General features: G+C 38.0%; 1 protein-coding gene across 8 annotated transcripts in view; it reads right to left on the bottom strand.

Annotated features, from left to right (window-relative positions):
* Positions 1-12,680, bottom strand: part of CFH (complement factor H) — a 100,619-nt gene that overhangs the window by 41,380 nt on the left and 46,559 nt on the right. For 3 of the 8 annotated variants that reach the window (XM_019638014.1, XM_019638013.1, XM_019638019.1), the window contains exons 16-17: positions 11,429-11,605; positions 10,819-11,028 (exon numbers count right to left, since the gene is read on the bottom strand). The exons of 1 other annotated variant lie outside the window; for it this stretch is intronic. In XM_019638014.1, coding sequence (XP_019493559.1) covers positions 10,819-11,028; positions 11,429-11,605 — 387 coding nt within the window. Of the gene's footprint in view, positions 1-5,154; positions 6,237-6,686; positions 6,870-7,865; positions 8,040-9,083; positions 9,261-9,957; positions 10,132-10,818; positions 11,029-11,428; positions 11,606-12,680 lie in introns of those variants that run through there. 4 more of the 8 variants (XM_019638012.1, XM_019638018.1, XM_019638017.1 and 1 more) reach the window with 3 other exon arrangements.

Genomic DNA, 12,680 nt, shown 5'->3' with positions numbered 1-12,680 from the left:
GCGCGCGCGCGCGCACGCGCGCGCATGCGTGTGTTTCAGCTTAAAAGGGCAATCCCAACATGCCCCACACCCCTGACCCCTAGAAATCTCCCTGAGGTGCAAGGAGCCTGACTAGCTGTGAGTTTATTTCTTTCACCTGGCATGCGAATGTCTCACCAGTGATCTAGAGCGGCTGCCACTTCTTGCTCCGTGGGTCCAATGAGCATAATATCACCAATGGAATGGACCAGTGTGCTTCCTCATGACCGGAAAGGCGATCAAGGTCCCTGCAAACTAAGTGATGACATAGCCTGCAGAGTTGATAGGCTCCGGAGGCAGGACAGTGAAGGTGTACTGATGACCTTCCAACCAGAAGGAAACTGCTACAGCTGGTCTCTGCTGACAAGTATAGAGAAAACAGCGTTTGCCAGATGAAGAGCTGCACATCAGCATGTCCTGAGACATTACAGGGGCTGCATCAACGTGCTCAATCAATGAGACAACGTCAGGTAAACAGGTGCGTTTGGTGTCCCCATCTGGTTACGCTTAGTCTCCCGCTGCCATCTCCAGCATCCATCTGTTTGCTGCACGAGCCACGTGGGCAAGTTGATGGGGATTTGGTAGAAACCATCCCTCTGCGTCTTTCCAGTCCTTGAAATGCCTCCAGCAGGTGAACTATTGCGTTTGCTTCACTATTGTCCTGGGTGGAGGCCGCTGTTGGCTTCACTTGGCCTTTCCCACCATAGTTGCCCTCATTCCACAACGAGGGGAGCCAATGTGCTGACTCTCCCTGTTGCTCAGAAATGTACCAAGAACATCTGAGGAAAACAGTGTAATATTCTTTCTAAAGAATACAAACATACACTTGTACAAAAAGGAAAATAGCAGAAGTCTGAACAGCATTGTCAATAATTCTTAAGTTCACAGACACATTTGTCCATCCCACAAATTTACTGAGAACGTTCTCACAATCTCTTTCCTCCTTATTTCAAGGAACCCAGAGTGGTACCTCTTATAATACTGTTTCATTAGAGATCTGGTGAGTAGGAAATGTCACATGTGCTGGAAGAAACTCAGGCCTAGATGGATATACTTGGGGACAGCCATAGCTTTGGGGTTTGGAGCATTGTGATTTGTGTGTCATTGTTCCCTCGCCAGAGCCTTGGAGCTCTGCTCAAGTTATTTGTTCGTTTGCTTGTTTGTTTTTGAGAGATACAGACCCTTATGGGACTTGAAGTGTCCCAACTAGATGACTCCCTCACTGACACAGGGTTTCATTTCCTTCTCACTCAGGTATCATGGGGACATGAAGTATAGACCTGGATGGCTTCAAGGTCTCCTGTGCCATCCTACAGGACATGCTGTATGTTAGACCCTTAAGCTTTCAGCAAGTCTGAGATACCTTTTGCCAGAAACACCGATTAGTTTCCTGTTAATATGAAAGTCTGCATTAAGGACCACTACTGATCTTCAACCAAGCAGAGCAGACCATGCAAAGTACCATAGCTTTTCTTTTCGATTTAGACAAGTTCTTTCTAAAGTTCCTAGAGACAGAGAATAGCCACAGAAGCTCTAAAAGCACCGAAAAACTTAGGTGACGGCTAGCCCCACCACATGTTATATCTAAGGAGCCTTTATGATGGTACAGATGGTGCTGGCCCCAGAATGGACAGATAGAAAGTGGATTATAGTAGAAAGTACAGAAAGGGAAACACACACGAAGAACCTGTCAGATGATTACAGTCACATTTCAAATAACTAGGAAAAGACGATGTTTTTAATACTGTTAGATAACTGGAGAGTCATTCAGAAAAACAGAACACATCCAAACTCCCACACTATTTAGCTGTAGAAATCTCCAAATAAGTAAGGAACCCCACGCATCCAGCACAATAACTATGGGTGCATTTGTTAAGAACAGGACATTTCAAACTATGACTCAGAACTTGAGTAATTAAATAATGAGCAGTGACTTTAAGAGCATATATTTAAAAAATATCTGCCTTGGACCGGCTGAGTGGCACGTTGGTTAAGAGCTGGCTTGGGACGCCAGACGGCCCCGTTTCGGCTCCCATGTATGAGGGCCAGTGACACTGACTTCCACAGCTAAGATGCTGAACAACAGCTCAACCTGGAGCTGGGCTGCCATGAGTCGCTGGCGAAGGTGTAGGCTGCAACCCCTGCTGCAGTGGGTTGCCATGGGCTACCGTGTGTGGCCAGCAGCCAGAGTGAGCGGCCAGCAGCCACCGTGAGCGGCCGTCCAGAAGCCGGCGACTGATCTGTCTCACCCGGGAAGAGCGCAATGATGGTGCCAACATGGGCCAGTGAAACAATGTTCTCCACAACTAGGCTGAAGAACAAAATGACAGCAACTTGTCTGTTCCCCTTCCCCTAATTCCCCAGCGCTGTTCCCATCCTCCAATTCCCCAATAAAAATCATAAAAAAAAAACCAAAAAAACAAACCTGCCTAGAAAAATTAACATGAACTCAAAAGCTAAATAACAACTTGGAAAATATATGTAATTCATATAAAATAAAATGTGAAATGAAAAGTGATAATCTTATCAATTCTCAGCCAGGAACAATAAGAGAAAAAGGGGGCCCGTATCTTAATCAGAAAATTAAGAGATAAAAATCCAAACAAATGGTCCATGAATATCTTAAATGCAAACAACCACATTTATAATAACAAAATACACATTAAACTATAGAGGTGCCATTTCTTCTCTACCAAACAGGAAAAATATAGAAAAGGCTGACAACTTCCTCAGTTGGCAAGACCAAGGAAAAGTAGGCTCTTTAGAAAAGTACAGAATAACATACAGTCCTTAATGAAAAAGAAGTCAAAATAGCTTTGAAATTGCCTGGTGACCCATTAATTCCGCTTTTAGCAGTTTATCCTGACAGTATGTCCACCTAAATGTATTCATCACAGCACTCACTATTGTAATAGGAAAATATCAGACGTCTCGGTGAGATGCATTCTCAAATGGAAACAGCAAGGTGTAGATAAATGTGTGAAATACTCTTCTCATCTGAAAAAACAGGAAATTAATGAACAGAAGAGGGACGTCAGAAACTAGTAAAATTGTAACTTAAATAAGGGAACAGGTATGATGGAAGTGAGACCATCCTGCAGAGAACCTTCTCGTATTGCTTCAACGTTTAAAACATGTTGGTGTTCTTCATATTAAAAAAAAAACGATGAAATCAGGGGAAGAAGCAGCAAAATCTAAAATTGAAAAATATACTAATACAAATAAATGTAAAACTCCATTAATTTATTAGAGATAAGAATTAGTTCAAGTCACTTTTTTTTTAACATCTTTTATAAAATTCCCTTCACTTCTTCTTTTTTCCCCTTTTATTGGATAATTGGGGTAGGGGAACAGTGTTGGGAGATTGGGGAAGGGGAACAGTGTTGGGGAATTGGGGAAGTGGAACAGCTAAGTTGTTGTCCTTCAGTCTTAGTTGTGGAGAGCGCAGCTAGCTCAGTTCCAAGTCCAGTCGTCAGCTGGCCGCTGGTCGGCAGCTCACGGCCGCTTAGCTCATGGTGCCGTGTTCAATCTTAGTTGCAGGTGGGCACAGCCCACCATCCCATGCTGGAGTCGAACCGGCAACTTTGTTGTTAGGAGCACACGCTCTCATCAGCTGAGCCATCCTGCCACCTGTTGGCAGTTAAGTTGCAGCTCACCTTGGGCGCAGCTCACTGGCCCATGTGGGAATCGAACTGGCGACCTTGTTGCTCGGAGCTCGTGCTCTTAACCAACTAAGCCATTCAGCTGGCACCTCAAGTCACTTTGAGGAGAGTACTAACTCTCAGTATCAAACATCCTGGGACACAATAAATGCAAGGATGTTTCAACCTCCACTCAGTATTGTAGCAGCTAATAGTAATGTTTGCATTATACTTTTGATGTTATCTTCATGAAAATTGAAATATAAGAATATAGAAGTAAAGGGAAAGAGAAAATGTATTTCAGAGTTGTTTTTTAGCCCTGCATTATTTAACTTGAACTGTAAAATCGAATAGGCACTAGTGAATTTTAAGTTTCATTTCTATTTCAAAGATTTGACAACCAGAAGACTCTGGAAGTAAAGACATTTCAACACTGCTGAACGCCCCCATCCAGCATCAACAGTGCACAATTCTTGGGTTCTAAACACTATTCTTCAAGAAAGAAAAAAAATCGGACATTCTTGAAAAGTTGTATGATCATGGGTGTTGGACAGGAGGAGCATACAGTGAGCCGGGAGTATGGTTTGTGCTAAAAAGAAGAGAAATGCTGAAAGACTAATAGGGATATACTAAGAGCAATGAGAAGCCAGTTTCAAGAAGCACCCACTAGCCAAATTTGGGGTAATCTGAGCTTCCAATAGAATAGTGAATGTAATTGATTGTGACAAATTGAAAATGAAAATTTATGAATCCATGCTGACACACACAAAATATGAAAAATAGAAAATCTTTAAAGCCATCACGGAAGGTCACTATTACAATTCCTTACTCAAAAAAAAAAAAAAAAGAAAGAAAAGAGCAAAAATAAAGATTTACCTCATCTTATTAGGTGAAACTTTAGGCAGAGTTGGTAAATTAACATTCATCTTTATACGAGAATGACATTTAATAAATACAGAATGATAGAATTGATATTAAAAATGAGGATTTTGTAGCCAACAATGTAATACTTGATTATAGGCAAGTGTCATAGAAACCACGACTATCAGTTGAAAGGTTTTGGAGAGATACCATATACACAAATGTTAGCGTTAGGAGTAGCAGAGAAGCTTGCCAATTGAACAATGTTCCTTCACATGTGAGACGCTGGCTGTCACCACTGATTTAGATTTGCATAAAGTAGCTCCTTGGACACAGCCAGTTTTCTCATTTTATGAATGCCACTTGATCTGAGTCCATACGAAGTAACAAGGTATCACTATAAATTATTTTTAGCTTAATTATTTATATATTAATTTTCAAGTTAAAATTTACATCATTTTGTAAAAATTAAAAATGTTTAGTAAACCGATTTTATTCATGTGTTTGAATTGTACGAACATAGAAATCATATTTCAGACTCATATTTGAATATTTCCAAAACCCTTTATATCAGCAAAATTATGAAAATGTTACTAGGTTCGTACATCATTATGAAATGACAAGTATTACCTCATTTTTATATGTTTATTTTAAATTAACATAGTCCTCTGCTTCAAAAGTGATACATATTAAAGATAGGAAAATGTGAGCATACAGATAAAAGAATTGAACAGCAACTCTTACCCCTATTATCTCTAAATTCAGCTATAGTTATGGTAAGTGTTTTGTTGTCCTTCCTGCCAATCTTTGTTCTATGAACAGTTATTCATCATTCAAAGCATATTGTGTGGATGTGGGTGTACGTTTACACTTGATGTTGTTTTTATCACTTTTCATGTCAATGTTATAATAGTTTTGCACTCAATTAGAGTCTAATTCCTATCATTTGTGTGACTTATTATGTGGGCTAAGCGGACCTCTTGTACATCATGTATTTCATCATTTCGAGGTACATTTAGCTATTGAGAGATAAGCAAAACTAAGTAATAAGCTCTTACATCTTATGGCTAGCACATTTATGACGTAGTTCAATTTTTACATGTTTGTGAAGTGATGTTATTTTGAACATGGAGACAAGCATTTTTTCCATTTCTTCTGGTAGAAGACTCTCAGAACGCCTGCCATGTTATGGAGGGTGATTTGAGAGTGTTCAGAGAATGGTAGATGGAGGCAGGCTCTCAAGTACTGCATGTAATTTCTGCGCATAGATGTTTTATGAATAAAACACAGAATTTTGGTTTGTCACATTTTAATGAGATGCTTTTAAGAAGTGACAGACTGGTCTCTCAGGTTACAATGACACCCTCCATATAATATTTAACACAAATTCTGATTTATGAATAAAAGAATTATGATTTTTTAATGTTTGAAAAAAATTGAGAAGAATTGGAATAATAACAAAAATTCTAAATGAGATGTATATTATAATTTCATGACTTCCTTCTATCTATATTAATTATCTCACACAAGTGGGATACTCCACTTTTCCCTCCCGACAGTATGCTCGTAGTGCAGAATCTGGTGACTGTTTATGGTACCCATATAAACAAGCAAATTCAATAACATCATCTGTTTTAGAATAAATTTTTTTTGCGTTACTCCATTTAAGCTTTATATTATGTTTTCTCATAATTTCTTCTGATATTACACATGCATCTAAAGGCAAAAAAAAAAAAAAGAACAAAGAACATTAAGTAGAATAACAAACATTTTCCACAGATTTTCAGACTTTCTACATTTGTCCAGGAATTCATTCTCAAAACCTTTTTCAAACCAACTTATTGAAAATCTATCATGTACATTTAAATCATTTCACACAAGTAATGATGTTAAAATGAGGAACTATGTTTAATGTGTGATAATTAACTGTCATAATGAAACATTTGTAATGTCAATTATCATAGAAAGAGCTTCTACTAAAGAATCTTTTGTTGTTGTTGCTTAAGAACTTTTTAAACTTTAATCCTTCACATATCAATATGTGGTAGACAAGCAATCAGAAGAATTCTTCTTATATTAATTCATCAAAATTCTATTACAAACAGGAAAACATCACACTCATTACACTGATTTTCTCAGAATGTATGAGAACATTAAAGTACTCACCTACGCATTTTGGTGGTTCTGACCACTCTCCATTTCTACATGTTATCTGCCTGTTTCCCTGAAGTTCATACAACTGCTGGCATTGGTATTCAACTGATGCCCCCGGAGCATACTCCGCTAATGGGAAGGTGATGGTGTCTCCATTGTCAATAGGTGGAGGGGGCCCACACTTTCCAGTAGACTCTAAAAAAGGGTATTATTTGATTTATTGACAGACCAAAGAATAACAAAAGTTAACATAAGCAAATAAATCATAGCAAATATGTAATGTGAAGACTTGTGGTTTCTGATGACAGAAAGGATTCGTTGAAGTATTTTTAATCTCTTACACTGGGAATCACCCGCCCCCCGCCCCCTACCTGAAAGCACATGTAAAACATACCAGTGTTAAAAAATGGCTGTCTTGTGGTTTTGATTTGCATTTCCCTAATAGCTAGTGAAGTTGAGAATTGTTTTTCATATATCTGTTGTACGTTTGTATGTCTTCTTAGGAAAAGTTTCTGTTCATGTCTTCTGCCCATTTTTCAATTGAACGAGACCCAACTATATGCTGTCTGCAGAAAACTCACTTCATACTTGGAAATATAGGTAGGCTCATAGTAAAACATTGGGAAAATACACTCCAGGCCCGAGCTGAAGTGGCTAATACCATATGTCCTTCGTTGGTGCCACTCGTCTCCTGAACCCTGAACCCTGGGGTGCCCCATGACCAGGCTCTCAGACCACTTTCTATGATACTCTGATTCCCTGGGTGAGATCAGCTAATATCACACCTTTAAATACAATCCACATGCTGAAGAAGCCCAAATTTATATCCCGCTCTATGATCCTTCCCCAGCTGCCCAGTCCAGGTCTCACAGTGGAATTCCAGAGGTCTGTCAAATGGACTCAAGGTGTCTTTAATATATTTATTGCCCAGGAAAGACTGAGTGTCTCGATGCTTCAGATGCGAATGTTCCATGATTCCAACTATTCTATTGTACTCAGGTCAAAGCTTTCATAAAACCCATACACCATATGTTTTACTCAGTCCACAGAAAGAACTGGACTTAAGCACCATCATTTCATATGCATTAAAATTTATTACTGCACAGAAACTACTGCACTATGTATTTATATCAACATACTTTGTCCCTAATATATTCTCTAAAACTGGGGAAGAGAAATAAGATGCTTTACCTTTGCACTGAGGTGGTTCTGTCCAGGTTCCATTTAAACACATCACTTCTCTATTCCCAAATAAGGCCAAAGATCTGATGCATTCATAACGTACTCTGTCACCAGGCAGATACTTAGACATCTTGCCTACTATACGAGCGTTTTCCACTGTGGGGGGATTCACACAGGAAACATCTGAATAGGAAGAAAGAATGTATCTCTAATGTAACGCCCATTTTGAATGCAAATCAGCAAAAGGAATTCCAATAAATGTGTATTTCAAGGAGGCTTTGAAATCAATGGCTTCTGTTATAAAAATTAGTATAACTCTAAATTTCCATGGAAAATTGAAAAAAGGAGATAAACAACATGTTTTTTTATGGTTTAAGCTTCTATACCTTAAATTCCTCTACCATCCACTCTAGAAGTCTAAAAATCATCTTTGAGGCCGATGAAAATGACTTTTTTCTGGACATTTTTCTTTGAGTTAAATAAAATAAATATTGTAAATTTTTTAATTCAAAATGAATTCATAACCACAAGAAAATCATAGTAAAGAGATGATTTGACATCAACATTTGGTTTTCAATTGTCATGTTTATGAATTGTAATCTTAAGTTCTTAGGAAAATAAACAAAAATACACACTTTCTTTGAGAATAGTCAAGAATTAACACACTTTGAAGAATACCGTTGTTGAAGAAAGATGGTGTACAGTCAACAGACCCAACAAATAGAAGTTGTGAAAACATAAGAAAAAGGGCAATGTGTAATTGGTAAAAACACGCCAGTGATTTTGGGGAGGGTCGATGCTTAAGGACACCACAATGAGCCAAGTGTAATTCATCAGAGAGATTCAGGTGGATATGAAGTCATGATTGGCTCTCTAGCGAGGGTTCCCAAACTGAGGTGCGTGTGGGCTCTCCTGGGAATTGTTACAACGGTCTCAGGGGCACACACGGGGCATCTTTTGCTCTGAATCTGAGTGCGCCTGTGAACTTGCATTTGCGTTTCTAAAATATCCATGAAAATGCGGTTGCTGCCACCCTAGGGACTTCACTCTGAGAAGGAGAGGAAGCAGGCTAACCATAGAGTCCACTTCCGCCCCTTTCGTGGAGGCATTAACCTTCTGTGACTTGGCCTAGAACATAACTTACGTCCACTTTTTAATAAATCTAGAGGTAATTGTAGATGCTAGTACTTCAGTCACTTTAATAAATTTAAAATGTCATCTCCTTACCTCTGCAGGTTGGTTTCCCCAACCATTTGCCCTTAATACACTGTACAGTATTGGATCCTTCCATTTGGAAATATTGTGGACATTTATAAGCCAATTCTGCTCCTGGCTTATATGATGACTTCCGCTTACTCATGAGTATGGCATTACCAAAACTAGGAGGGTGAGAACATTCTGCTTCTGAAAGGAAAACAATATGCATTTGTTCAGCAAATCATTAGATATGGCCAATAATTAAAGTCTAGAATAATAGTTAGGCACATATCAAACCATTGAATATTGTGCAATATTTTTCTTATAACATGAAAATGTTAGCAGGTTTGACTTAGTGACATCGACTGATTCTACATTTATCAGAAGTAAGACAAGGGAGCGGTGACATTAGAGTCTGGAGGGATACAGCTGCACGTGACGCTTGAGACAAACTTCTTACATTCCCATCCTTACTTGCCCATACGGTCCACCTACATTATGTACATATTGTTATTGGTTGCTCTGTCAAATCTGTTTCCACAATTATGTCAAATATGTTAGAAATCACATGTTTATACGGAGATTTCTGGGAAACCAACAGGAAACTGAAGAATGATGAGATTGATGAGCACAGGCCACAGTGATATAGGATCAGGGATGAGAAACCTGGGAGTGTTCCTCAGAGCATGTGGACAGTGCACACGACAGGAAGTCACAAGGAAATACTCGGCTCATGTCACTGAACTTCTCTGATTTGGGGCTAACAAATTCTCTTCCAGAACCCAGTACTTCCCAGAGAGCCCTTGCTAAATTCTAGAATTACCTCTGATTTTCATAGTTGTATCATTAATGCTCTGAAATAAAGGTACTTGTCAGCCTCAGAATAAAATGAAATACACTATACTTATGCACTGTGGTGGACGGGACCATCTCTCTCCTAAACATGTTATAGATGCAGGTCCATCAATCTCAAATCCTCCGGAACACTTGTACGTCACTTCTTCTCCATACTGGTACCTGTTTAACTTGTCAGGCACAGCACCATTCGTAATCGGAGTTGGTTCTCCACAAGGAAGTCCTAAGAAAAGAAGAAAGAGTGACTGCATATTGCACTACCTCTGAAATCAATTTCATACACTGCTTGTCCTATGTGGTACTTTTATTTGAAATGAAATGACCACAAAGGAGCTAATATCACATCACAGAGAAGGTGCACAAATGCTTCCTGAAACCACTGTTGTGCTGTGCGACCAGCTGGAACTTGACCAAGAACTTGAGACTAAAAATATCAACATATTTATGAACGGGACTATCAATGCTGCTGTCGCCAGTCATGAGTAATGAAGGGAAACACACTGAGAATTAAATATCTCTAGGAAAGTACCATGCATTGTAAGAAATCAGAAGGGACACTGTTGGAAGAACATAAGAAATGTTTTTAAAAATCTAGTGGTGAAGCATTCACTACCTATATGAATATGTAGGAATATGAATGCTTCTACCTATATGAATAGGTAGGTTTAATTTCACTACACACCCTTTTGAGGATAAAAAATACTAGAACTACAAGTGATTTCAAAATGAACCAACTAATAATAATAGGATTGATATGATCATGTAAAATTGTGAGGTAATTTATGTAAAAAAACATAAATGGTTTTATATATTCAGAACTGTAAAGAATGATGTCTCATGAGTTTGATGACAATGGATTATTTTAATGAATTGCTCCAAAAATAGAATTTATTTTGCAAGCTGTCCTTACCTATACACTGAGGTGGAGAAGTCCATGTTCCCATGTGGCATGTTATCCCACCTTCTGATGATATGCTGAAACCGGCATGACAAATATAATTGAGTTTGGTGCCATGTCTGTAAATGTTGGGTTCCGATGTTTCTTCTCTTCCTTCTGAAGACATAGATGAATTAACGGTTCCATGTTCGATGTGAGGTGGTTGAGAACATGGAAGTTTCTCTATATGAAGAACAGAGATCAAAGAATCAAGCACAGAAATAAATGTTTCAAATGAAAAAAGAAATCAAATGCTATTCGGGATTTTGAAATAAGGATAATTTGAGCAAATGAAGTTATGTAAAACCTAGAAAGTAACTGGAAGTTGCAAGGATATATGTCTGCCTAAAGTCTGCTTGTTCCAAAGGCCCTTCCTTCTTGTCCGTTTCACAGGGGGTAACACTACGCACAGATGCCATCTGTATCTGGTGTTTACACAGGGAGCTCCTAGACTGCAGTTTCCCGTTGCTGGATGCAGTGGAATAGATATGGAGACAGCTCTGTATCAGCTCCTTTACTCAAAGCACAGGGGAGTTTTACCCTCCTTAGGAAGAAGGTCATAATGCACATGACGACTACTGACCAACACAGAGTGGTACCGACTGCCATATTCCATCCTTGCACTCGATTTCTTCTGGTCCCTGAAGCAGAGAACTTTCTTGACACAGAATAGATACATTTTCTCCATCCTGGTAATTCACTGTAGTTGTCATGTTTTCAGTTTTGGGAATCTGAGGTGGAGGTGGACATCTTCGTACTTCTAAAAATATTAAAATTACATTTCTTGATGAAAACTCATCTATTAATAGTACTAAAAGAATAGTTCAGTAAACAGAAATGTCAGTAATCATATATCCTAAAAGATCAAATTATAATGTTATGTTCTTTTTTATGTTCTTTGGGTGTATGTCTTATATTGTGCTTTTATTTTGTTCTTTGTTTTGTAATGCTTGTTTTGAAGCTATAAATATCTAAGCTGTTGCTGTATCTCATAGATTTCAATGTGGACTGCAATCATTGCCATTTTATTTAAAGTGTAGTTTGTTGGTAAAATATTGAAAAAGCACTCTTTAAGTTTTCCAGATTTGTGAGATGGACGAATAAGGTATGTTGATCTCTAATTATGTTATTTTTGCTTTTAATTTGTATAGTGGTTCAAGGACTTTTTTAAATTGAAATTTGTTTGGAATTCCTTTATCACATGGAAATGATAAGTTTTAAATTGATTGTATTAAAGTAAAACAACATTGTCTTATAAAGTAAGTCAAGAAGTATTACAAATGTTATAAAGAATTATTTTATAATTAAAAAAATTAATTCCTGAGGACAAAGCAACAATATATGCATCTAAAATATGTCAAATAGATGAAGCAAAGATGAACAGACCTAATGCGGAATAAATATCCAAATCCACAATTCTAGTTACTAATCCTCATAGCCTTCTTACACTAATAGAAAGCTAGACATATTTTTAAAAGGACATTGAAAAATTTTAAGGAAAATGTGAACCACTTTAATTGGATCTGAAAACTAGAGTCCACATGTACTTTTATATGAAAACAGAACCAGCACAAAGATGGAAAACGTGTTGTGCAGTAACAAAAACATGAATAAATTTCAAATACTGAAATCTTGCACAGTATGTGCTGTGACAACAGGGTTCCATTAAAATCAGTAAGAAGAATTTATGCAAACACAGGATATTCATCAATTGTGTACACTGAATATGTGTATTCTTTATATAGCAATGATTCCACCATAAAACTGGTAAAAGTGAATCAATATTTGGAAATTGAACAACAGATTTCTACAGAACTGACAGGTCGGAGGAGAAA

Source organism: Hipposideros armiger, unplaced genomic scaffold (assembly GCF_001890085.2).
Source record: "Hipposideros armiger isolate ML-2016 unplaced genomic scaffold, ASM189008v1 scaffold_37, whole genome shotgun sequence".
Lineage (NCBI taxonomy): Eukaryota > Metazoa > Chordata > Mammalia > Chiroptera > Hipposideridae > Hipposideros > Hipposideros armiger.
Note: the sequence above shows the minus strand (reverse complement) of the source record. Positions and strands in the feature narration are given on the sequence as shown.